The sequence below is a fragment of the Nycticebus coucang genome, chromosome 16 (assembly GCF_027406575.1).
Source record: "Nycticebus coucang isolate mNycCou1 chromosome 16, mNycCou1.pri, whole genome shotgun sequence".
NCBI classification, from domain to species: domain Eukaryota; kingdom Metazoa; phylum Chordata; class Mammalia; order Primates; family Lorisidae; genus Nycticebus; species Nycticebus coucang.
In genome coordinates, this window is record NC_069795.1 from 9496093 (window position 1) to 9523161 (window position 27069).

A 27069-nucleotide genomic window follows, 5' to 3' on the forward strand; every position below is an offset into this window, starting at 1 on the left:
AAAGTCTAAAGCAGACTAAGTGAGAGAGCATCAAGGGGTCTGAAGTTTGGGCATTTCTAGTCTGAAAGTGGGCAAAGGGCCAAACAGGTGGGCTGAAAGTTAGCAATTAGAAGCAAAAAGAAAGTTGGCAAAAGAAGCAAAAAGCAAGCACGGGGTCAAGATGACCCCTTTTACAGAAGCAAACCATGCATTTTAGCAGATTAGCAGATAAGTAACTACAGGTCACATAAAGCAGACACATTAAGCAGATCCGGCAATTAGTAAAACAATGTCACAGCACTTAGTTTATTAACCCTCATGGTGGCAGTACTTGGCTCATTACTTCTTATCTTGTTCTATTCTGGCCCGGACCGATTTAAGAGTGATGGTATTTGGCATCATTTCATTTACCTCCTTTTCCCCTTCCTCCTACTGGGGGTGGGGTGTGAGCACTTCGCGAGGACGCCGGTATCCATCTTATAGGGGTGATGAGGCAGCTGGCACCCATCTCACTGTAGCCAAGGATAATTGATTCAAGCGTTTTCTGTAATTCTCATTATTTTGCCTTTAAAAACTTACCCCTGCCTCAACCTCCCTGAATCTACACACAGTTTACTATGGTATTCGTATTCCCATTGTAATGCTACTTCCAAATAAATGTTTTTTGAGAGCCTCTCTGCTACTTAGGTAGACAATTTTATGTAAGGAATTGAGAACCCATAGATTTTAGCTTGGGGGGTGGTGGTGGCGGCCAGAAATAATTCTCTGTGTACACCAAGGGATGACTGCACTTGTTTTTCAAGACATAAAATGTTTTAGGAGCACTGGTCAGGTGTTGTGGGGTTTGTCTGATTTTTTGTTTTTAGTGGAAAAACTGGGGTTCTGGGTTTTGGGGAAGAATAGCACAGGAACATGTTATAATCGTGTTTGTTCCTGATGTTACCCTTGACAACTCAGCCAGGGTAGCAAACACCACTGTGAAGTTACTTCCCGCTCCCCCTCCATACTGTACTCTTCCGAATCAAGTCTGTAGTCCACATCAAGCCGAGGAGTGGGGAAAAAACTGAGCTCCCTCTCCTGGAAGAAGGCGTATTTACATGAATTAGTAACAACCTCACCAGGAGGGTCCAGGGACCAGCCAGAAATCATGAAACGGGGAGGGCAGAGTCGAGCTCCGGGGTAGGGCGCCGCAAAGCCAGCCCGGCTAGACCCGAGGGTGAGACGGGGGTTCGCCGGCGAAAGGGCCACGCGCCTTAAGAAGTTGTTACTTTTACCAACTTCGTAATAGAGCGTAGGTAGCCCGCTCCAAGGCCACTGGGCTTTCCGGTCCCCGGCGCGGAGGGTTTGTTATTGGGGGCGCGTCCGCGCCAACTGCGCATGTGCAAGCCGGGAGGTGGGAGCCCGCGTCAGAAACGGCAGTGGCGGGTCGGGGTAAGTGTGGACTGTGGCTGCGTAAGAACTCCAGACGGGCAGCACGGCTGCGCGCAGCCTCTCCCTCTGCACCTTCACCCCGCTTTTAAACTCGTCCGGGACTGTTTGGGTCTCTTCGTCCCCTACTCCCTTTCACGTTGCCATCTTGGAGGGAGTTTCCTGAGCTGCGGCGCGCAGGAGCACTTCCGGGTCGCGCCCTCCCGTTGCCCCGGTAACGGTAGCCGCTTAGTGCGGGAGATTTGCTTACTTTTTAATTCATCGGTGTAAAAAGGAGAACTGAGTTCATACTGCAGAGCCTCAGCAGGTCTGGTGTTACCCTGTGGAAACGGTAACCTCCCATCGTTTGGAAATAGTCCAGTTATCGCATATCGATCCGGCCCGAGGCCCGGGTTCTGACGCCCGCCTGGCTGGCTCGCGGCGGCGGCCTCGGTACGTGTTGGGAGAGGTTTGAGGACTGGGCGCGAGGATGGGGCCCGTAGCTGTGGCCGTCACCGGGGGTCCCCGTGGCAGCCCCCAGGGCGCTGGTGGGAAGCCCATGCGCGGGGCCAGGGTTCGGGGCGGGGGCTTCCCGGCTCCGTCACCTAGCGCTGGGCGCCGGGAGGGGACGGGAAGGGGACACGAGGCACGGGGCTGCGGAACCAAACTCACCGGCTTTTGGTAGATCAAGCAATGAACCTTCCGCTGCTGAATTGGGGCATTAATACTATCTGGAGTTTTGTCTGTTATTTCTGCCTTGGTATTTTTTAGGAGTAGATTTTAAAACTAGTTACATTTTAAAATGCACGTGTACACATTTAATATTAATATGTCACTGATGTACTCACATGTGTAAGTCACAGTGTGGGAGGATACAGAGGTAATAGTAAATGCCTCCCCCCCCCAAGCACTTTCAAAAATCGATACTAGTATTTGAACACATTTATGGGGGTAGGTGTGGTACTTTTGTTATGGGCATGGACTGTGTAATGATCAAGTTAGGGTATTGGACTGTCCATCTCCTCGAATATTTATTATTTTTATGCGTTGCTGGGAACATTTCTAGTCCTTTCTTCCAGCTATTTTGAGGGAGGGAGAACTTTGAATCCTGATCACTAGGCCACCAGGGAGGGCATCAGCTAGTTTGAAATATGCTGTACATTAACTGTAATCATCATACTTTGCTATGGAACATTAGAACTCAGTCCTCCAGCTCACTCTATGTTTGCACCCATTAACTCTCTTTATCTCCCCCCATCCAACCACCTTTTCACCTTCCTGTATTCTATTCTCTACCTCCATGAAATCAACTTTTTCAACACCCATATATGAATGAGAACTTGCAATATTTGTCTTTCTGTGCCTAGCTTATTTCACTTAACACGCTGACGGTTCCATCTGTGTTGCTGCAAATGACAACATTTATTTTGGATATAAATCTTTGGATATAAGAGATTTCAATCTTTGGATATAAGTGATTTCATTCTTTTTTATGGCTCAGTATTATTCTGTTGCCTTTGCACGTTTTTGAATATCCTTTCTTAAATCTTCTTGTTTTATAAACATATATAATGTGCCCAAAAGCAAGTCCAAAAGGGATTATTTAAGTTATAATGTTCTGCAACTTTTTTTTTTCCACTTAATATGCTTTGGATATTTTTACATCTTAGCACGTATCTTCCTGTTATGGCTGCATTAATTCCTATTATTCATGGCTCCACTCCTTTGTCAGTGTCATGCTGGTGTCTAATGGATTTCATTTTTTTTTTTTCATTTTATACACCTCATTTTTATTCACCTTTATTTTCTTCCCTTTTTTCAAAATGTAAAAGGAATAATATTCTTTTTTTGGATTTCATTTTTTTATGCTTCCAAGGAAGTAGCATGTAGAAATTCTAGTAGCTGTTTTAGATCTTATGATCATCGTCTGTTAGATTTGTATGGCTTTTTGGCTCTCATTTTCTCCCTACTCATTTGCAAACACCTATTCGATTACAGTAGACTGTATTTATTTCCAACTCCTGGTCTATGAACAAACCACTGTTTGTTTATTTCCCACTGAAAGGCGATTTTTTTTCTCTAAGACTTCTTAGCTGATGGGGGCTTCACAGATATTGTTTATTATCTAGTAATAATAATTTTAAGATAATTTAAGTTGGTGCTTTAGTAAATATTGATTAGAATTGTGATGTATAAGTCACCAAAGCATATGTTTATGAAATTAGCGATGAAGATTTCTATGATTAATCAGTATTAGGTAGGGCCTCATGATAAAACTGTTTTAGAGGGACCAGTATAATGGGCATTCCATTACTGCAGGGACCATGCTTTAGCTCACCTTTCCATACAAAATACTTTAGAAACACGATTTATCAAAACATAGTGTTTGTGTATTTAAAGGTACAAAGAACAGTGTTTATCAAACAATTGGAAAGTAAGGCAAAGAAATGCCTTTTATTTTAGATTGGGCACCTCCCTAGGAACTACAGTTTGAGTATGCGAAAGAGAAGAGGGAGAACAAGCCGAATCAGAAGACGAAAACTCTCCAGAAGTTCTGAACCAAGAGGAGGTACCGTTTTGTTTCTTTTTGTGCCAGTGATGAAAAAATAAATTCTTTATGGATTAGTGTCTGTTTGTACACATCGATTTTCTCATAGAGAATATTTCTTAAAGAATACTTTGTTTAATGGTGCCATTATACTCTTTTAAATCCTGATGGGAATGTAAATGCTATGTATATATTTAACTCATTGCTTCAACTATCTTCTCTGGGGATGACTCCCAGATTTCTTTTTTGGTCTTAACCTTTAGCTATCCATAGAGTATCAATCTTTGGATATAAATTTATTGCTTCAAATTCAAGGTAACCCAGTCTAAATGAGGTACTGTATAGGAAAGTGCTTGGCAGCCACCTGGGGATCCTACATAAATGCAATTATATATGGCCCAAGGTACGGATAATTTCTTTCTTTTTTTTGAGACAGAGTCTCACTCTGTAACTCTGGGTAGAGTGCAGTGGTGTCATAGCTCACAGCAACCTCAAATACCTGAGTTCAGGTGATCTTGCCTCAGCCTCTGGAGCAAGAGGGACTTTAGGTGCCTGCCACAATGCCTGGCTAGTTTTCCTATTTTTAGTAGAGATGGGGTCTCATTCTGGCTTGCTCAGGCTGGTCTTGAAGTCCTGAGCTCAAGGGATCCACCTTCTTGGCCTTCCAGAGTGCTAGAATTACATGCGGGAGTCACCACCTAGACTTTTTTTTTTTTTGCTTATGAAGATACACAAACTGTTCAAGCATCAGTTATTGAAAAGACTATCTTTTCTCTACTGAATTGGCTTTGTACTTAGTCAAAAATCAGTTAATCATATATATGTGGGTCTTTCTGATTTTCTAGACTGTTACAATGACTTGTTTGCCTATCTTGATCTTGATGATATCACACTAATTTGATTAGCTTTATAATGTGTTTTAAAACCAGTGTTGTAAGGATATTTTGGCTGTTCTAGGTTTTTTTTTTTTTTTTTTGGTTACAGTTTGGCCAGGGCTGGGTTTGAACCCATCACCCTTGGTATATGGGGCTGGCACCCTACTCACTGGGCCATAGGCGCCATCCAGGGCTGTTCTAGGTTTTTTGCATTTCCACATGACTTTTAGAATTAGTTTATAAACTCCTAGAAAAAGCCTGCTTGAATTTTGATTGGGATTGCATTGAATCACTATATTCATGTGCTGTGTACTGAAATTTTGGTTGATGGAAGTTTGGTCACATTTACAACAGTGATCCTGTAAGATTATAAGATGATATTTTTACTGTATCTTTCCCATTCCCATCTTTAGATACACAGGTTCTTAAGATTGTATAAGTCTGTCTGCTGTGCTTTATCAGAGATTTTTTTTTTTTTTATAGTGACAGAGTCTCACTTTGTCGTCCTTGGTAGAGTGCTGTGACGTCACAGCTCACAGCAACCTCCAGCTTTTGGGCTTAGGTGATTCTCTTGCCTCAGCCTCCTGAGTAGCTGGGAATACAGGCGCCCGCCACAACGCCCAGCTATTTTTTGTTGCAGTTTGGCCGGGGTCGGATTTGAACCTGTCACCCTCAGTATATGGGTCTGGTGCCCTCCTCACTGAGCCACAGGTGCCACCAGAGATTTTTTTTTTAATCGTGATCTGATTATATGTTGATTTGTTCCTACCATTTGTTCTTTTCTCCCCTGATTAGTGAATGAGAGCTTCAAGTGCGAATTTATAGAGCTAAAGAAATGGCTGAAAGATAGGAAATTTGAAGATACAAACTTAATGCCTGCTTGTTTTCCAGGTAAGATCTGGTGGTATACAGTTCTCACCTCACACCAATGTGGAGACCGGGGTGATTTTTTTTTTGTTGTTGAGACAGAGCCTTTATTTGTCACTCTGGGTAGAGTGCCATGGCATCATAGCTCACAGCAACCTCAGACTCTTGGGTTCAAGTGATTCTCTTCCCTCAGCCTCCTGAGTAGCTAGGACTACAAGTATACCCATCACAACACCTGAATAATTTTTCTATTTTTATTAGAGAAAGGGTCTTGTTCTTGCCCAGGCTGGTTTCAAACTCCTGAGCTCAAAAGATCCTCCCACCTTGGCCTCCTGGAGTGTTAGGATTACAGACATGTAATCCCGCATGCCCACTGCACCCTGCTAAGGGCATTCATTTTATTTCGTGGAGGGGAAAGTAAAGGCTCCTAAGTTGTAAGCAGGATTCTGTATTTAGGACGTCACCTAATTTATGCCTTGGGAACCTAGCCCAGCAATTCTTTCACCTCAAAAGCACTAGCAAGGTCTGAGCTTCCTGGGTGGATTTATGATTGCAAAAATTTGAAGGCACCGACATGTTGGTAACAAGTCTTACTAATGGTCACTTCTCCCTTCCCTGTTATATCCAGCATACAGATTACTATGACACATTTTTGGTATTGAACACACTGTATTGTAGAAATAGGGCAAAGTGTCTTCCAGATTTAGACCATGTTGCCAGTTTCTGTTCATGTGTATGTTTAGAGAGAAATTTCCACTTAGACTAACACATAAGTCTTGTGAAAGTTCAGCACATAGAAGAAGGTCCTCCCATTAATAATTTATTCTGGGAAGGATTCTGTCCCACAAGGAAGAATTAACTTCATAATGGGATATACAAACTAAATAAAATGTGGCTCAGTCGGTAAGGCGCCAGCCCCATATACCGAGGGTGGCGGGTTCAAACCCGGCCCCGGCCAAACTGCAACCAAAAAATAGCCGGGCGTTGTGGCGGGCACCTGTAGTCCCAGCTACTCGGGAGGCTGAGGCAAGAGAATCGCTTAAGCCCAGGAGTTGGAGGTTGCTGTGAGCTGTGTGAGGCCACGGCACTCTACCCCGAGGGCCATAAAGTGAGACTCTGTCTCTACAAAAAAAAAAAAGTTGTTAACATTAGAATTATGTGTGTATGGGCAGGTAGTTTGCCCCTGGGTAGGGAGAAGAATTAGGCCTCATCCAATCCAACTTGCTGGAAAACTGATTGAAGACCCGAGGCAGGAATTCCCACCATGATCCTGGAACATTCCAGTAGTCCTGTGGGGACTGCCTTTGCTTAATTATATTCCTTCCCAGCTAAGAGAAAAAAGGTTAAGAACTATGAATTTGGAGACATTAATACTCTAGGTCTCTTATGGTCCTATAATATTTTTGCCTGCTAGAAGAACTATCAGCTGAGCATGCTTTTAGTGTCCGTCTGTGTTCTGGGTGTAGAACCTTGGGCATGGAGGAAGAAACTTCAGGAAGTTGGTGGGGTAGTAACAATTACTGTGGTTATTGTGCTCCAGCCAGAGGCAGGGATCTGCCCAGGTGGATCTGCCCAGCTGAACTCACCCGGCCAAAGAGAGAGTCTGTCTAATGGGTACCTGGTTGGAGAGGGGAGGATGAAGTCTATAGGCTTTGTGGAACCTGACTGGGTTTCTCAAGGTCATTACTGGAGAGAGCTGAGTCTGGTGGGACGTATAAGTGACCTGAGGGTCCAGTCTTGTAGGTTGGGTGGGCATTAGGAGTTGGACCCCCACTCATGGTGTAGGCTCTAGGGAGAGCCCAGCAGCAGTCTATATAAAGTGCTTGGCAGTCTTAAAGCCCCTCTATGAAGCTGACTTTGTCTTTCAATTATTTTAAACTCACATGAGGTAAGGACATTTTCCAGAGTAGTTTCCTAACCTTCCATTTCCTCCGGGAATCAAAGACTGAGAGAAACCCAGTTTTAGCTTTGTATTGTTTTGAAGTTCATTCACATTTTTTATTCAAAATGGTACCTCTAGAACCCTGAGGATACTGTAGAATTTATTCTTTTCTCATCTTTGCTTTCCTAGGTACAGGAAGAGGGCTGATGAGCAAAACATCCCTACAGGTGGGAACTTCGCTTTTATCCTTAGAAACCAGAGTAGATTTTTGTGTGGTACAAATGAAGTGAATTAAAAATATTTCAGACATTCAGCCAGTTTTTACTTCATAATGGATATGTTTGAATATAGTTCTGTCAACTAGGAAAAAGTTTGCTGCATAGAAAAGACAAGCCTAGAGCTTCAGTGTTTAAGCAGTGTTGCACCCGAGAATCGGAATCCCTAATGACCACACGAGAGAGCCAGACGCTGATGCAAATCACATGAGGATGCAAATCACAGGAGGACATTTATTCAGGCTCGAGCCAGGGCTGTCGACGTTCCCCAGACATAACTGGAGCCCAGAGCCCCGAGCCGGTATCGCGCAGTGTTTTATGCAGTGGATATGGGGTGAGGGGTGTGGGGAACAAAGCTTGGCCTTCGGATTGGTTATTTCTTTTTATTTTTTGTAGAGACAGAGTCTCACTTTATGGCCCTCGGTAGAGTGCCATGGCCACACACAGCTCACAGCAACCTCCAACTCCTGGGCTTAAGTGATTCTCTTGCCTCAGCCTCCCGAGTAGCTGGGACTACAGGCGCCCGCCACAACGCCCGGCTATTTTTTGGTTGCAGTTTGGCCGGGGCCTGGTTTGAACCCGCCACCCTCGGTATATGGGGCCCGCGCCTTACCGACTGAGCCACAGGCGCCGCCCGGGATTGGTTATTTCTTATGCCTATACTAGAACTCAAAACTGATAGGGTCCCCCCAATCTCAACGGTTGGGAGGCAGGTGCACTTTGGGAAGTAGGAGAGGTGTGGTTTACTAAGAAGCGAGACAAAGGATTTTTAGGTCATCTTAAAGATGGAGGACAAAAGCCTGAGACAGTGAAAGAAACGATGAAAGGCCCAAAATGGCGTCGTTGGGTCCTTCAGCAGCATGGAAGTTTATTTTGCTGTCATACAAACAGCAGTAGTAGTCTGCCCCAGAATAGTCAGACCTGGGCAGGTTGGGCAGTGCCATGGTGGTCAGAGACCTGTTTCCAGCTGTTGTGGCCTTAAGGGAGCCTACACCCTCTGATTGTGCTATGGCTCTTGGAGCATGAATGGAGGAAGAGGCCTGGGGTGAGGGAGGGCAGGCTTCTTCCCTTTTATTGCAGTCTTTATCTCCTTTGCCAGTGATCAGGTTTATGGATGGCCCCAGCCAGCTGCAAGGAGGGGAGATGTGCTGATCTTTCCCTGCCACCGTGTGCCCCAAGTAGGATTTCTTTAGTGAGGAGGAGGAAAGAGGCATGTTGGGGCAAGCAATTAGCAGTCTCTGCTATAACACATTAGAAATCAGATCATATTTTTTTTTATTTTTAATTTCAGTGTGCTTGTTCATTCTTCTTTGTTTGAAGTACTCCTTTTTTGTTGATTTTCTTCTTTCTCCTGCGGTGCTGGCTGTTTTTGATGTTGTTGGTAGAGATGGGGTGTTACTCTGGCTGACTGCTGCTTATATGGGTCTTGAACCTCTGAGCTCAGGCAATCCACCCGCCTCGGCCTCCCACAGCGCTGGGACTACAGGCGTGAGCCACCACGCCCGGCCAGAAATCAGATCATATTTTAAGTGTGCCAGAAGAGCTGGTGTCATCTGAGAGGCTGTGCCGGGGGTGGGGGTGGGGGTGGGGCAAGTAGAACCCAAACAAGTGTGGGAGGTGGCGTCGGAGCCTGTCTCTGGGCTGCCTTCAGTGCCTAGGGGACCCAGAGTGCGGCTCCTTATCCTCTGGGCTTCTGTTCCCTCACTTGTGAAATGAGGAGGGAAGGTCCCTTTTACTTCTTTTTGTACTATTTTAAAAGATATATAATGCATAATTTTTGTGTTTTTTACCTCTAATGTGCAATTTTTGGCAAAGCCAGAAATTCTTTCATTTTAAAATTATCTTAAGTAATTTTGGGGGGATAGGGTCTTTCTCGGTCCTCTGGGCTAGAGAGCAGTGGTGTCAGCCTTGCTCACTGCAACCTCAAACTTCTGGGCTCAAGCAATCTTCCTGCCTCAGCCTCCCAAGTAGCTGGGACTATAGCCACCCACTACCATGCCTGGCAAATTTTTCTGTTTGGGTCTAGCTCTTGCTCAGGCTTAATTTTTAAATTATTTTAAACTCAGTTCCAAATATGTGCTTAGCTTAAAGAATGGTACCTTTTAATGTTGTAATTTTTTTTTTTTTTTTTTGAAACAGAGTTTAACTATGTTGCCCTCGGTAGAGTGCAGTAGTGTCACAGCTCACAGCAACTTCAAACTCTTGGGCTTAAGTGATTCTCTTGCCTCAGCCTCCCAAGTAGCTGGGACTACAGGCGCCTGCCACAGTCCCCGACTGTATTTTGGTTGCATTTGTTTAGATGGTCCGGGCTGGGTTCAAACCCGCCACCCTCCGGTGTATGTGGCTGGCGCCATAACCACTATGCTACAAGGCGCTGAGCCTAATGTTATAATTCTATTATGCTGTTTTTATTATTTAAAAATTCTTAATTGTGGTAAAATATACATGTGACATAAAATTAATCATCTTAGTCATTTTTAAGTATATAGTTGAGTACTGGAAAGTACATTTACGTTATTATGCAATATTTTTATTTTTTGAAAAAGATGTAATGACTTTATTCTATAGCAGAATTTGGAGAGGAGAAATGTATCTGTCCTGTATACAGCAGTAATTGTAGGTAGTTTTGTTTAGATCATGAAATGATAATTGTTGGTTGCTTTACAGGTACATTCAAGTGTGGCTTTTTTATTAAAATGTTTGAGAAGCAGGACATTTTATGTATAGTGAAATGCACAGATCTTAATCTTATAGGTTGCATTTTGTTGATAAAGAGATATACCTCTCATTTTTTTTTTTTTTTTTGTAGAGACAGAGTCTCACTTTATGGCCCTCGGTAGAGTGCCGTGGCCTCACACAGCTCATGGCAACCTCCAACTCCTGGGCTTAAGCGATTCTCTTGCCTCAGCCTCCCGAGTAGCTGGGACTACAGGCGCCCGCCAGAATGCCCAGCTATTTTTTGGTTGCAGTTCAGCCGGGGCCAGGTTTGAACCCGCCACCCTCGGTATATGGGGCCGGCGCCTTACCGACTGAGCCACAGGCGCCGCCCCCACTTTTTTTTTTTATCAGAATGTTATAGGACGCTGGAAGGGGAAGGAACTATAGTGATTATCCAGCTTAATCTTGTATTACAGATGAGGAGCCCAGAAATTGATCCCAGAAGGTTTTCAGCTGAAAATTTTTTTTTTTTGCGGTTTTTGGCCGGGGCTGGGTTTGAACCCACCACCTCCGGTATATGGGGCTAGTGCCCTACTCCTCTGAGCCACAGGCACCACCTCAGCTGAAAATTTTTTTTTTTTTTTTGTAGAGACAGAGTCTCACTTTATGGCCCTCCGTAGAGTGCCGTGGCCTCACCCAGCTCACAGCAACCTCCAACTCCTGGGCCCAAGCGATTCTCTTGCCTCAGCCTCCCTAGTAGCTGGGACTACAGGTGCCCGCCACAATGCCCGGCTACTTTTTTTTGGTTGCAGTTTGGCCGGGGCTGGGTTTGAACCCGCCACCTTCGGTATATGGGGCCAGCGCCCTACCGACTGAGCTACAGGCGCCGCCCGTCAGCTGAAAATTTTTAACCAGTGTAGATGCCAGTTAGAAATGAAAGCAGGATCTTACGTCTGGCTTCTTAGTGCTTTTTTTCTTTCTGGTATCTATTACTTTACTTTTTTTTTTTTTTTTTTCTTTTTTTTAAATTTTAACTTTTTTTTTTTTTTTTTTGTTTTTTTGGTTTTTGGCCGGGGCTAGGTTTGAACCTGCCACCTCTGGCATATGGGACCGGCACCCTACTCCTTGAGCCACAGGTGCCGCCCTACTTTACATTTTGATTGTTCTCTCTTGTTCTAGCTTAGTGGGAGAAACTGAAAACTATACTTTTGCAAGTGGTAGAATCAGATACTGTGCTGGGTATGCTACCCTTTCCCTATCTAGCTGGCAAAGGTGACGGTCACTTGGATTGTGCTGGATAGAATTTTGGGAGTGGTTTCTGCCTGTCTCCCATTGGTAGCACTATTTCCTGGCAAGAAAAAGTGAAAGAACAAAATGATCTGAGTTGTCAAAGTATTTTCACATTTTCTTTTTGGTGAAAGGTTGACTGACGGTGGGTGTCATCACATAATTGACCTTTAATTCTTGTTGGGCTTGTGGTATCTGGCATTGCAGCAGCTGACTTAGGGAGTCGGGAGCCAGTCCGCTGTTGGGTTCACTGGTGTCTTGTGGTTGAATTATAGTGGGTTCTTTTTTTTTTTTTTGTAGAGACAGAGTCTCACTGTACCACCCTGGGGTAGAGTGCCGTGGCATCACACGGCTCACAGCAACCTCTAACTCTTGGGCTTACGCATTCTCTTGCCTCAGCCTCCCAAGCAGCTGGGACTACAGGCGCCCGCCACAACGCCCGGCTATTTTTTTGTTGCAGTTTGGCCCGGGCTGGGTTTGAACCCGCCACCCTCGGCATATGGGGCCGGCGCCCTACTCACTGAGCCACAGGCGCTGCCCATTATAGTGGGTTCTTGGTAGATGATTGTGGGATTGAGGACTTTGCAAGACTCACACTCATTGGTCCTTCCCAAAGCATGAGTGTCCTAAACTTCACTTTCTTTTTGGCAAGGAGGGACAGATGATAATTTCATTGCCCGAGAACTGCCTGCTCACCACGGATACAGTGATTGAAAGCTACTTAGGGGCGTACATTACTAAGTAAGTGACCACACGCGTGCTTACCTGGTACAAGTGCTTCTCCTGTCTCTGTTGTTGGGAAATGTGTCAGCTAAGGCATAATTCATTAGGGCCTAGCCCCTTGTATATCCAATAAATAATGAAATGATTTGAAAGATTTCCTCTGTTCTGGGAAGTTTGTACATAATTCATTTTAAAATGCATGTGTAATTTTTTTTTTTTTTTGAGGAGGAGTCTCACTATGTCACCGCCGATAGAGTGCCATAGTGTTACAGCTCACAGCAACCTCAAACTCTTGGGCTTAAGTGATTCTCTTGCCTCAGCCTTCCAAGTAGCTGGGACTACAGGTGACTGCCACAATGCCTGCCTATTTTTTGTTGTAGTTGTCATTGTTGTTTAGCTGGCTTGGGCTGGATTCAAATCCTCCAGCCTCGGTGTATGTGGCTGACTCTGTAACCACTGTGCTACAGGTGCCGAGCCAGCATGTGTAATGTTTTTAATAGGCTGTCTGGGATGCAGGTGTGAATCCAGGTCTATTACTTACTGGAAAATGAAGATTAAGTGGGGTAATATAATAAATCACAGGTGAGCGCCTTGACTCATAGCAGTCTGTTCTCTGTCACAGTGGGTCTTGACAAAGATTACTTTCTCCTTTATTTTTAGCCTTACTGTACTTACTTGAATTTCATTGTGAAGAGCTATTGACATTATTAAAGAATTAGTATTAGTTAGGCATTGAAGAAAGGGAGTTGAGGATTATTTTTTGGTTCAGGGTACATCTGAGGACAGAGAGTAAAAGATCCTTAGCAGAAAGGATTCCTTTTTTTTCCCCCCGGCATGTTTTTGGAAGAGAGCTAGTGCCTCTTCTGTAGGCCTGAGGAGAGAAGGAGACTCCTGGTGTTAAATATGTAACGTTTCTGAATCCTGAGATTTTGAGTAGAATGTATGTCAGTGTAAGAGTCTAGGCTTTGAAGGATTAATGAAAACTTTTTCTCTATACATTCATGCAATGCAGGATCTTTTTGAAAATTATGCAAAACTATACAATATGTCATTTGTATTAGAGCAGCTAAATTTAGGAATAAAAGCTTTAGAACTGCAAAAATTATATTATGAGCATATTTAGTTTTTGGTTTTGGCAGTGCAGAGATGTTTTACTTTGCGTTGTCCAACATGGTGGCCACTAAGCTACAAGTGCATATTGAACACTTGAAGTGTGGCTTGTCCGAACGAGGAATTGAATTTTAAGTATTATTTAATTCAAAATCTTCAAATGTAAATTTAAATAGCTCCATGTACCCATCATTACTGTATTTGATGGTACAGTTCCTAGGTTCTTTCCACCAATTTTTTCTCTCTACCATATTTTATGTTCTTTTTTTTTAAGGTTTAAAATTTAATAACAATAACAATGTTTAAGATAAGGACTAGAAACAAAAACTTCATAAAGAGGTTCTTATTCAATATATTCTTATTCAGATGAAACAAATGGACTATGATAAAAGGTTTAAAACTGGAGAACCAGGCAGTGCCTGTGACTCAGTGAGTGGGGCGCCAGGGTGGCGGGTTCAAACCTGGCCTTGGCCAAACTGCAACAAAAAAATAGCTGGGCGTTGTGGCGGGCACCTGTATTCTCAGCTACTTGGGAGGCTGAAGCAAGAGAATCACCTAAGCCCAGGAGCTGGAGATGGCTGTGAGCTGTGACGCCATGGCACTCTACTGAGGGCGACAAAGTAAAACTCTGTCTCTAAAATAAACAAACAAACAAAAACACTGGAGAACCAAGTTGGAGGCAAAGAGGTTTTCTACAAAAATGAATCTCTTGCAAATGAACCTGGAACGTGGGTTAGTGAGTCAGTTTTTCTGACAGATAAACTTGGCTGTATTGGGGGTGTGCTCTGGACAGGAAAAGCCTTAAGGAAGGAAGGCACTCCCTTGGGTGCATTAGGTAAACAGAGTATGTTGACAGTGTGAGCACCCTCCCTCTGTCAGCAGAACAAAGTACTTCACTTACTTCATATTTTGAATAAAAGCAATTCCTTTCAACTGGCTTTTAATTTAATTTTTTAATTTATTTTATTTTTTATTTTTATTTTTTTAAACTGGCTTTTAATTTTGAAAGGTGGAAGCCGCCTCCGTCTCCTCTGCTGGCTCTGTGCACCTTTTTAGTTTCAGAAAAGCATGCTGGGGACCAGTCTCCCTGGAAGCCGTACCTGGAGATTTTACCCAAGACCTACACCTGCCCTGTTTGTTTAGAATCAGAAGTGGTGAATCTTCTTCCGAAACCTTTAAAAGCAAAGGCAGAAGAGCAGAGAGCCCGTGTACAGGAGTTCTTTGCTTCCTCCAGAGACTTTTTCTGTTCCCTGCAGCCTCTGTTTGCAGAGGCTGTTGACAGCATCTTCAGCTACAGCGCCCTCCTGTGGGCTTGGTGCACCGTCAACACCAGGGCTGTGTACCTGAGGCACAGGTGGCGGGAATGCCTTTCTGCGGAGCCAGACACCTGTGCGCTTGCTCCATACCTGGATCTGCTGAATCACAGCCCAAATGTCCAGGTGAGAAAGTGAAAAGGGAACACGTGTTCTGTTTTGACAGAAATGATTCCAACATGCAGAACCTGTGATTTTGGAAAGGGAAAATCACTTTCTTTAGGGAAAGGTATAGCTGGCTTCAGGTAAACCGTATTAGGCCACCTGCCATCAAGTGTGTTCTTGGCTTTCTTCCTGACCCCTACAGTGCTTTTCCTCTGCCCTGTTCCTCCACTCTGCTCTCCAGGCTGCCAGAGGCTCATGCCAAATCTCCTATGCGGCCATTGCCAGGGACCTATGATGCAGAGGTCTCCTCCTTTCCTCCCTCCTTCTTTCTCCATTCCTCCCTCCTTCCTCTTCCCTTCCTCCCTCCTTCCTCTTCCCTTCTTTCCTCCTCCCTCTCCTTTCCTGTCTTCCTTCCTTCTTCCCTTCTCCCTTACTCCCTCCTCCCTCTTCTCTCCTCCCTCCTCTCTTCCTCTGTCCTCCCTTATCCCTTCTTCCTTCCTTCCTCCTTTTCTCCCTTGTCCTTCCTCCTTTCCTTCTTTTTCCTTCCTCCTTTCCTCCCTTTTCCCTCCTCTCTTCCTCTGTACTTCCTCCTCCCTTCTTTCCTCCTCTCTCCTCCCTCCTTTCTCCTCCCTTCTCTTCTCCCATCCTTCCTTCTTTCTCCCTCCTCCCTTTCCTTTCTCCCTTTTTCTTCTTTCCAGACTGGGACTTTGGTCTAGCTTGCCTTCCTTTCTTCTCCCATTGCTTTAATACTTGGTGGTGTAGTTGCCAGAGCATTTATCTTTGCTCAGATCACTGATTGACTTGCTTCTTCCTTTACTGAGCTCTGAAGTCTTTGGGATTGGGGACTTTGTCGTGTTCCTCTTTGTTGCCTCAGCACTCGTGGCAGGGCCTGGCACACAGCAGGTGTTCAGTAAATGTTTACTGAATGAATGGATGTTTGTGGGGAAGGGAGTTTGGGAAGTCACACAAGGATCCAAGTTTGGAAGATGGTCACAGATCTCTTCCCCAGCCCTACCCTAGGAGCTCATTTGGAAATGAGTGTATTTGCAGGGCATGCTGGGGTGGAGGCCTGGCTTGGAGGGCAGCTCACCTGTAACCTGTTTTGGATGTACTGTGGAGGCAACATTATGGCTGGGATCTAGGTCATGGCTGTCCCCTTCACATGACATACTACCGTGAGAAGAGCAATAAAGCCTTGTTAGCCCATGTCCCAGGGAGAGGAGAGCTTAGGGAGGTCCTGCTGTGCTTTCTTAGGCCTGGGGTAATCCTCTGGCCTGTCTGCTTGTTCCTTTTGTAGAAAGATGTATTTATAACAATTTAGAGCAGTGGTTCTCAGACTTCCTAATGCCACCACCCTTTAATACAGTTCCTGTGGGTTGTGACCTACAGGTTGAGAACTGCTGATCTAAAGCAAAGAAGCTGAGGTTGGATGGGTTTCTCAGCAATGAGTGGTTGATGTTGGTGAAATAACATCAGGGGTCTGTACTGCAATAGGATGCTAGACATAAGGACTTGTCAGTCCCCATTGGCATGACTTTATTTTTACTGAGGCTTTTGGTGCACACATGTGCCAAACCAATGATTTTATAGTCTGTTGTAGGAGGACCACAAACTATACCACGTTTACTATAGCATGTGGGCCCAGACCCCTGAGCTAAGAATGGTTTCTGTGGTTTTAAAGGATTGTAAAAATATAACTACTTTCAACAAAGACCACATAGGTTGGCAGAGCTTGAAATATGTCCTGTGTGGCTCTTTACAGATGAAGTTAGTTGACTGGTAAGCTGCTGCGGACTTTGTCTGTTCAGTGTTGGGTGCCATGTGTGGCCATCCTCAGAACCCAGGGCAGGACTCCTTCCCTTGCTAATGGGGTAAAAGTTGAGGTGAAGGAAGAAGGCTGAATTACAGAAGTGGTATTTTCCCCATCTGTAGTTCAATTAATTGATGATTATTTGAAAGCTTCACTTTGCATTGATACAATAATTTAATCAGCTTGAATTTAAAGTGGGTGTCCAGCCTGGGGCCCACAGAAGGCTGCTTGCTGACTTTGTGAGGGCTTTTTTGCTTATTCAGGGAAATCACAAAAAGTATGCATGGACTTTTTTTTTTTTTTGCCTATCAGTTTTATTAGTGTTTGTGTATTTAGTGTGTGGCCCAAGACAAGTCTTTTTTTTTTTTTAATTTTTTATATCAACTACATGTTGATATTACTTTTTTTTTTTTTGCAGTCTTTGGCCAGAGCTGGGCTTGAACCTGCTACCTCTGGCATATGGGGCCAGCACCTACTCCTTTGAGCCACAGGCACTGCCCCAAGACAAGTCTTATTGTTTCGATGTGTGGCAGAGAAAAAAAAAGTCGAACATCCTACTTTAAAGAAACCATTAACAATTTTCTTTTCCAGGTAAAGGCAGCATTTAATGAGGAAACTCGCTGTTACGAAATTAGAACAGCTTCAAGTTGGAGGAAACATGAAGAGGTGTTCATCTGCTACGGTCACCATGACAACCAGCGGCTGCTTCTAGAGTACGGATTTGTTTCCATCCAGAATCCTCATGCTTGTGTTTATGTCTCAAGAGGTTGGAATCAACTTCGCTATCATTAAGATTATGTAATTCTTTTTCCCATTTGGAGTTGTGGTTATTTCTAGTTTGAATAAATAATAGCAAACCTTTGAAACGGGCATACACATCATTAATTTTTTCCTAGCTAGTTCTAGCTTTACTCTTACTATAATTTCAGTGTTGAAGTAAAAACAACAAAACTTTGGTTGATGCTGAGGATAAGAACTGAGAGAGAGAAGTTGCACAGAGTTGGAAGATAGAATGGAAAACTACTAAGGAAAATAAGTTTAATGTTGAAAGATGGAAAGAGGTGGAAATTTTTTTTTTTTTTTTTTTTTTTTGTGGTTTTTGGCCGGGGCTGGGTTTGAACCCGCCACCTCCGGCATATGGGACCGGCGCCCTACTCACTGAGCCACAGGCGCCGCCCAAGAGGTGGAAATTTTTATACTGAGACATTGTCCCTAAAGTTAGAATAGGATTCGAGAGCAGTAAGTAAATATTTGTTAAGCACCTACTGTGTGTAAGACGCTGCTAATCACACACAGACAGATAGAGCTATTACATAGTCCTTGTTTTTGGAGATTGATGCATGATTTGATTTCATTTTTCTTTTGTCATCTAACTAGCTATCCTCATTGATATTACTATTTTAACATAATACTGTAGTCATTAAACATATTGTGAAAATTCTAAATATAGTATTAAAAATGGCACATAGTAGCCGGGCGTTGTGGCGGGCGCCTGTAGTCCCAGCTACTCAGGAGGCTGAGGCAAGAGAATCGCCTAAGCCCAGGAGTTGGAGGTTGCTGTGAGCTGTGTGAGGCCACGGCACTCTACCGAGGGCCATAAAGTGAGACTCTGTCTCTACAAAAAAAAAAAAAAAATGGCACATAGAAGACTGATGTTTTTCCCCTTCTGAAACAGCAGAAAAGCAGTTTTCTAGGCTATGAAGAAATGAGCAGAGATTTACCAAGTATATAGTTTGAGATATTTTAAATTTAAGGTTGATGGAAATAGAAACTTGATGTGGTGATACTGCTTCATCTTATAGGCAGAATAATAGTGTTATTTCTTGAAATAAAAATAGAAAAGTAAAACCTGGACCTTGCTGCTGGAAAACTAGCTTTGAGGTTGGCCTCATATTTTTAGAATTCTGATAAACTTAGTGTTGATGGCAAGGAAATATTAATTTGTTGAATAAATAATTTGAACAAAGATTATGTTTTAGTTAATTTTACATTGTAAAAATAAAATAGAAAAAAATCTCTCATTGCCCTGCTCCCCCAAATAGCTTTGTTAATTTTTGCATATTCGAGTTTTTTATGGTTGCAATCACTAATGTCCAGACTATCTTTGAATTTTGGCTCTTAAGAAACTCCAGGTTAACAAATCCTTCGTAATGTTTTTACAGAGCCTATACTTTTGTTGGTTGTAATTTCCTGCCAGTTACGCTAACATCGTAATTGTCTGGTTTTATTGGTTGATTTGTTTAGTGGGAGCACGAGCTGAGGCTGTGGATGTTTTATCCTTTGGCCTTGGAATTCTTACAACATTTCAGCGACTAAATAATGATCTCATTGCATTGGACTTGAAGAGTAGACTTGCGTGAATTAGGAGAAACAGTTTATACAGGTCTTGATTGCTAATGGGAAGGACAGCGAGTTGAGATGAAAAAGGAAGGGAAGACACACTTTTGTCTGACTACACCCTAAATCAGTCTGTTTTTTTTTTTTATGTAGAAATACTTGTTAAGTATCTTCCATCAACAGATAAACAGATGAACAAAAAGATTTCCATTTTAAAGGATCATGGCTTTATAGAGTAAGTGTTTCTCCTTCTCTCTCAAAATTATTCCTTTAGGAAATTATCACAAAAAACTTGAGGTTTGAGAATTCTGCAGGTTGAGACACCTCCTGACTATCAGCTGACAGATGGGTATTTACTGAGCACTTACTGTGTGTAGTAAAATTGTGCTTGATGTTGTGGGAGACACAAGGAATATAAAATACCGTAAAGCAGTAGTTCTCAACCTGTGGGTCACAACCCCTTTGTAACAATGAAAATATACCCTGCGTAACAGATATTTACATTACGATTCATAACAGTAGCAAAATTACAGTTATGAAGTAGCAATGAAAATAATTTTATGGTTGGGGGTCACCACAACATGAGGAGCTCTATTAAAGGGTCATGGCATTAGGAGGCATTAGGAAGATTGAGAACCACTGCTGTAAAGCAATTTACTTGGGGATATGAGATAAAACCTCTAAATATAAAGTCACTATACTGCAGGAGAGCCCCACATGTTTTGATTGGTGGCCCAGGGAGAGTTTGTCCCAACCAGGCTGGCCCTCAGGAGACCCCAGTCACCTGGCAACATGGTACAGGCTCTTGGGGTGGGTGGGTGGCTGAGTGATTCCAAGACAAGTGAAAGAAACTGGCTTCGAGGCTCTCCCTTTCCAGTTTTCTTTTCCGTGTAAAATGAAGTTTTACCCAGCAATAGTGTGAGAGCCATGTGGCCATGGTGGCTGCCATTTGTGAGATCCCCAGGATCATCCAAATGCTTCATCATTTATCTCACGGTGAACTCTGGCATGTGCCCTCTCGCTGGGCCCCCACATCCAAGTTGAGCTTCTTATTATAATGATAGAAAATAGCTTTTTACTCTTTCATAAAAATGAGAAAATTTTCTGTCACTTAGGTTTTCTTCCTATTTGCAGACTTATTTTTCTCTTGTTTTTTTGACCAAGATTACACGTTACATAGCATTTAGTTAACCTTTAAAAATATGTTTGACTATTCAGCCATTTGTTGTGGTGTCATGAAATACTGAAGTGATGGGTTTATTATTTGTTTTTCTACCTCAGAAATTTGACATTTGGATGGGATGGACCATCTTGGAGATTACTCACAGCTCTAAAGTTGCTATGTCTGGAAGCTGAAAAATTGTAAGTTCCACACGTTTTGGTCTTAAGCTGTGACCAAGATGTGATCTGAATATAATTTTGGGTGTTTTTTTTTTAATTAAATCATAGCTGTGTACATTAATGCAATCATGGGGCACCATACATTGGTTTTATAGACCATTGACATATTTTCATTACACTGGTTAACATAGCCTTCCTGGCATTTTCTTAGTTACTGTGTTAAGACATTTATATTCTACATTTTTTTTTTTTTGGTCTTGCATTTTAAATGGAAAGAGGAAGGTCATTGTACATTGGAGTTGCTTATTTTATATGTGATTTATCCATGTAGTGAGTGTTTTAATTCTGTGTTTTAACCGTATCTGGAATTCTGGGTTTAGAATCATAAAGTTCATGGTTCTGAGAACGTTTTAGCCTCCACTCAGATATTTTCCTCCCAGTGACCTGGTCCTTATTTTTCAGGGTAAATACTTTACAAAATTGAGCATTGGCACTGTTTAGAGGAAATTGTCCAAGTAGGCAGGTTTTTCTTGGGAGCGAGCAGAGCAAGCAGACCCCCTAGCTGGTCCTGCCCTGTGGCGGGTCTGGAAGCTCTGCTGAAGGAGAGGTCTGGGTTTTCCACTGGGATTAGGGGTCTCCCATGTAGGCGTGTATCTGGCCAGGCACCCTGCAGCCATCTGCCACACACACAGCTGTGCCCTGCCCAGCATAGGGGCTGCTTCAGCTGGTTCCTGGCAGAGAGAACAGTGTCGGAAGGAGGCAGTTTATCACCCACTCATTCCTGGTGATCTTTCCTCCTCTCAGTGTTTCTTTGTTGTATTTTCCACATTCATTCATCTTGTGTTTTATTTTATCTTGTGTTTACTCATGTAAGCTTCTTTACATCATTCTGGGAATGAGGTATGAGTACTTTTCAGGCAGTTTGGCCTAAAATTAAATAAAGCCAGGCAGATAAAGATCTTTCCCAGAGGTCTTCCCTAGGCCTTTCTCCCTTTGAGTAATTCTGAGTGATGTGGCAGGAAAGCATGCTGCTCGGACCTTCCCGTTCTGCTCTGTCTGCCCCTCACCTAGGGTGAGTTCTCCAACTTTCCTGATTTTCCATTTTTTTGAGCCTAACATGGCAACAATCTCTCTTTGCTGGGAATTCTGAAGATTAAATTAAATAACGTTATACATGAAACACTGCCTGACATGTGGTAATTTCCTTCTTCCTCTCCTGAGAAGGCATCAATTTCTGAGGTTTCAGCTGTCATCCTTGACGCTGAAGACGTCTAAGACCAGTCTGTGTTGTTTCTTGTCAGCTGCTCTGAATTTCTAACTGGCTTCTGTATTTCCACAGCAGCCATCTTCCTTTCTCCTTCTAGGCCACTTTGCCTTTCATGTTCTGTCTGTGCAGAGTCTGTCCCTCCTCTGTCCTCTTTCTCCTGGGTATGTGTCTGCCACCCTCTGGCTCAGCACACTGGTGGGCTCTCTCCTGGCCTGCACCGATGTGCCCAGAGAGTCACCCCACCTGCCCACAGCCTCATGCCCTGCAAACCTTTGTAGTATCCAGTTGGAATGACCTGCACGTGGAGAAAGGCTCAGCTGTTGATTTCTACTTTTGTAGGTAGAGCATTTTACTTTGTGAAATACGTTCCAGTTTGCTGTTTTTAAGGGCAGACTGGCACTCGAAGGCACTCCCCACCTTTGCTTCTTAGTTCTCTGGCCTTCTGCTGTCAGCTGGCCTCCCATTCTGCCTCTCGCTTTATTCCTGTGGCTGGTGGATGTGACTCCACTGACTTATGCACCAGACACAGAGTTGCAATGACAACTCAGTTCAATGCCTGTCTGCAAAGAGCACCCAGTTGCCTTGCTTTTATTCGTGATTACCTTTTCTTTCTTACATACCTTACCTGCTTCCACACAGGGCTGGCTGGTGGCATGGAGGTTTCAGGAATCTGCTTATGGAATGAGTTTCGTATGCTTCTGGAAAGAGGAGAAAAGCTTGTGTGGTGTGCTGTAGTGTAAAAGTCTTCTTTGTTTTTTGAGAGCCTGTTGAAATTATCTTATTAATTTTGTTTCTAGTATGTGCTGGAAGAAAGTACTTCTTGGGGAAGTAATTTCAGATACAAATGAAAAGGCAAGTTTGGACATAGCCCAGAAAATATGCTGTTATTTCATAAAGGAGACTAATGCTATGCTTCGGAAGGTAAGTTTCTAGACTATTACATCCTTTACTTAAAGAAGTGTCTTGATTAAGTATTTGCTTGTTGTGTACATGTTATTAGGGACAGCACATTTTATAAGATTACTCCTTAGTGTCATAAGTAAATAAATGTTGATATAATCTCTTATTTTTGACAGTTAAGATCATGGCTGTACCTCTTCTTTTTTTCTTTATATTTAATGGACCAGTAAAAATTGTATGTATTTATGGTATGCTGTGTGGTATTTTCATATGTGTATATGTTGCAGAATGGCTAAATCAAGATGTTTTAACATGTACATTACTTCACATACTTATTTTTTGTGGTGAGAGCACTTAAAATTTCTCACAGAGGTTGGGTGTGGTGGCTCACACTTAAAATCCCAGTACTTAGGGAAGTTGAGGTGGTAGGATTGCTTGAGGCCAAAGTTTAAGACCTGCCAGGGCATGTAGCAAGACCCTGTCTCTACCAAAAGTCAAAAAATTAGCTGGGTGTGGTGGCACATGCCTATAGTCATAGTTACTTGGGAGGCTGATGCAGGAGGATTGCTTCAGCCCAGGAGCTCGAGGCTGCAGTGAACTGTGATTGTGTCATTGCACTCCAGCCTGGGTGACAGAGCGAGACTTTCTGGAAAAGAAAAAATAGTCCTAGCAATTTTCAAGTATATGATATATTGTTAATAACTGTAGTCACCATGACGTACAGATCTCTTGAGCTTACGAGGGCTGACAATCTAAGTTCGCAAATTCATCCTAGAAAAAGTGCTACAGACTTCACTGCTGAATATCACCCTTGAGGTAATCCCCTTGGTAAGCTGTGCCCTGAGGCCAGTGCCTAGTCTGTCCTTCAAAGCAATTTTGAAATGACTATCACATACTTTTTCCGGAATGACCATCAGAGTTATTGTTGTATAGCACACAAAAACACAATCAAGTTCACAAGCTCGCCACCATGCGCTATGCTGGCAGCACTGCACTGACAGCTCAGTGGGGTGTCATGACCATGCGCTATGCTGGCTGCACTGTACTGTCAGCTCAGTGGGGTGACATGACCATGCGCTATGCTGGCTGCACTGTACTGACAGCTCAGTGGGGTGACATGACCATGCGCTATGCTGGCTGCACTGCACTGACAGCTCAGTGGGGTGACATGACCATGCGCTATGCTGGCTGCACTGCACAGACAGCTCAGTGGGGTGTCATGACCATGCGCTATGCTGGCTGCACTGCACTGACAGCTCAGTGGGGTGTCATGACCATGCGCTATGCTGGCTGCACTGCACTGACAGCTCAGTGGGATGACATGATCATGCGCTATGCTGGCTACACTGTACTGACAGCTCAGTGGGGTGTCATGACCATGCGCTATGCTGGCTGCACTGTACTGACAGCTCAGTGGGGTGTCATGACCTTCGTGTGTTAGTGTCTCAGCTGTGTTCACGTTGACGCCTGGTGGTGTCTTGTTGTGTAGTGTTCATTATCACTGTTGCGTGTATTGTGTGCTGTACAACAGTAACTCTGATGGTCATTCTGAAAAAAGAATTTCAAAATTGCTTTGAAAGGTGTAATAGGTCCTGGTTGGGAGTACTTCAGAGGTGTTCAGAATGATATTCAGTAAAGACGTATGTAGCACTTTTTCTAGGATGAGTTCTTGAACTTAATTGTCAAACCCTGAAATTTTGTGTCTTTTGATCATTTCCTCCTTCCATCCCATGACACCCCCCCGCAGCGGGTGGTAACCATCATTTTGCTCTGTTACTGTGTACCCTCCACTTGTAAGGGAGATCGTGTGTATTTGTCTTTCTGTGCCTGGTTCTTTTTATTTAACATAATATCCTCCGCATTCATCCAAGTTGCCACAAATGACAACATTTCCTTCTTTCTTAAGGCGCATCATATTCCATTCTAGATATATCCCACATTTTCTTTGTTCATCTATTGATAGAAAATTAGGTTGATAATAGCATATCTTTGACTACACCTTTTTTGTTGGTAAAAATTGTATGACTTCTTAGTATAGTATTTTTTCCTCATGAAATTTTTATTTAGCAAATGTTTAAATTAAATGCATAATCAGCTTATTTGTATGACAACATGACTGGTATTAAAAAAGTAATTTTAATCACCCTAAAGATATTATGCTAAATGAAATAAACTAGACACACAAAAAGAAAAATACTGTATGATTTCACTTATATGAGGTACCTAGAATAGGCAAATTATTAGAGACAGAATAGAATAGAGATTACCATGGAGGGAGAGAGAAATAAGGTTATCGATTAATGGATATAGTGTTTCTGTGTGGGGTGATAAAGTGCAGGAGCTCAAAAATGGTGCTGGTTATACAACAGTGTGAACTTAACGCCTGCTTAATGCCACTTAACTGTATCCTTCAAAATGGTTACAGTGGTAAATTTTATTTTATATATATACACATATATGTTTTTCCACAATAAAAACTAATTAAAAAATAACTTCCAGGTTTCTCATATGAAGGATGAGAAAGTAGCTTTGATAAATCAGCTAGCTTTGGTGGAAACGTTGTGGATGGAAGAGCTGAAGATTCTCCAGGCATCTGCTGAGGTCCTGTGCCGTTTGCAAACAGCTTTTCCCTGACTGCACCTACCTGGTCACCTCCACTGGTGGGTACGACATACATTTTTTTTTTTTTTTTGTAGAGACAGAGTCTCACTTTACAGCCCTCGGTAGAGTGCCGTGGCGTCACACAGCTCACAGCAACCTCCAACTCCTGGGCTTAAGCGATTCTCTTGCCTCAGCCTCCCGAGTAGCTGGGACTACAGGCGCCCGCCACAACGCCCGGCTATTCTTCGGTTGCAGTTCGGCCGGGGCCGGGTTCGAACCCACCACCCTCGGCACATGGGGCCGGCGTCCCACTGACTGAGCCATAGGCGCCGCCCGACATACATTTTTTAAAACTAAGATTTGATGGACTAAACTTACTTAGAATCATTGATAGTAAAGGAATGGTTTCCATTAAATAATTAGGTACGTAATCCTTTTCCTTTTGCTTGTCCTGCAGACACTGCACTCTTAGGAGCGAATCCACTGGCGAGAGTGGTGGTTGCCTTGAGACAGAAGGATTTGTGCAGGAGCCCCCCAGGTCCTGGGGCTGTGGGGCTGCCGGTGGAGATGGATCTGTTGTCTGCTCCGCACCTTTGACACTCTGCTAAAGAAACAGCAGGAGGAAGCAGAGGACAATACTGAGCTGCAAGGAGAGAGGCAGACTTCCAGGGGACCAGGAACCAGCAACCAGCCAGCCTCTTGTGTGTGGCCTGTCCCCACAGGGCCTGCTTCTTATCTGACTGCAGCTGTCAAAGTCAAGCATTTGTGCTTTTAAGATGCTCTGATACCATTGTGTTAAGGGGCAGGTTGGTGGTGGGTGGCTTCCAGTGGTGGGTATGGTGGAGTGCGAGGCAGTTCTGGGTCCCAGCCAAGGTGGTCCTCAGCCCCAGGTCTACCCTGAGGTGGGTGTTCAGGTGCCTTCTGGGGGACACTTAACGGTTTCCAAGAGGAAGGATTTGCACACCCAAGTCTGGGCTTGTCTAATTATTCCTTTGGGGAAAAGGAGAGGCTTAGCCATAGGTTCTTTCAGCTTTGTTTCAGCGTCTTTCCTGGCATGCCCAGCTGTGCCTTGGTGATATTTTGGTCTGTGCCCTTACTCTTTATTTTTTATTTTTCTCAGACCCAGGGTGGGGAAAAAGGGCTACTTCCCTCAACTCTCAGCCGTCTGTGGCCTCAGGGGACCCCCTGGGGTAAGCAGTGGGAGAGGTAACCTCCGAGGGACAGCCAGGAATCTCAGAGCTGGTACTGCTCCAGTCTTCCATTGCAGTTGCCCAGAGTCCAGTTGTCCCTCCCAAGGGGTTATTCTTCCCCAGAACTCAAATTTCTTTTTCATTATGGAGCCAAATGTGATCAGGTAAATGGAGCCCATTTGCCTCAGAAGGCAGTCAAGAGTTTAAATGAAACATGTTTATTATATCTTGAACATCTTTTGTGTGTGTCATTTGTGTTAATTTTATTTTTTATTAGCTGCAGTGTATTTTATAATATGCTTTAGCCCAGGAGCTCGAGGCTGCAGTGAGCTGTGATTTTGTCATTGCACTCTAGCCTGGGTGACAGAGGGAGACCTTTTCTCAAAAAGAAAAAACAAAAACAGGTATTGCGGGGATGGGCAGACTCTTTCGGTGGAGGGCCAAATAGTAAATATTTTGAGCTTTCTGGACCATATTGTATTTCTCCCAACTATACTGCAAAGCAGCTATAGACTACATATAAACAGATTGCACACTGAGTTCTAATAAAACTTTATTTACAAAGACAAGTGGTGGGCCATACTTATCCCTGTG

At 43.5% G+C, this 27069-nt stretch overlaps 1 protein-coding gene across 6 annotated transcripts; it reads left to right on the forward strand.

Annotated features, from left to right (window-relative positions):
* Window positions 1-1098: 1098 nt before the first annotated feature.
* Window positions 1099-27069, forward strand: SETD4 (SET domain containing 4). 6 transcript variants are annotated; one of them, XM_053564200.1, is made up of 12 exons: window positions 1099-1410; window positions 3850-3955; window positions 5605-5700; window positions 7748-7785; window positions 12431-12519; window positions 14621-15050; window positions 17431-17605; window positions 19330-19411; window positions 20458-20538; window positions 22582-22705; window positions 25184-25344; window positions 25743-27069. In XM_053564200.1, exons 1-11 carry the CDS (start codon window positions 1357-1359, stop codon window positions 25316-25318), a joined length of 1410 nt encoding a protein of 469 aa, XP_053420175.1. In that variant the 5' UTR covers window positions 1099-1356; the 3' UTR covers window positions 25319-25344; window positions 25743-27069. The 6 variants fall into 6 exon arrangements, 3 of the variants coding, with proteins under 3 accessions (XP_053420175.1, XP_053420178.1, XP_053420176.1); XM_053564201.1 differs by lacking the exon at window positions 1099-1410 and adding an exon at window positions 1822-1839; XM_053564203.1 differs by lacking the exon at window positions 19330-19411 and having other exon boundaries at window positions 17431-17552.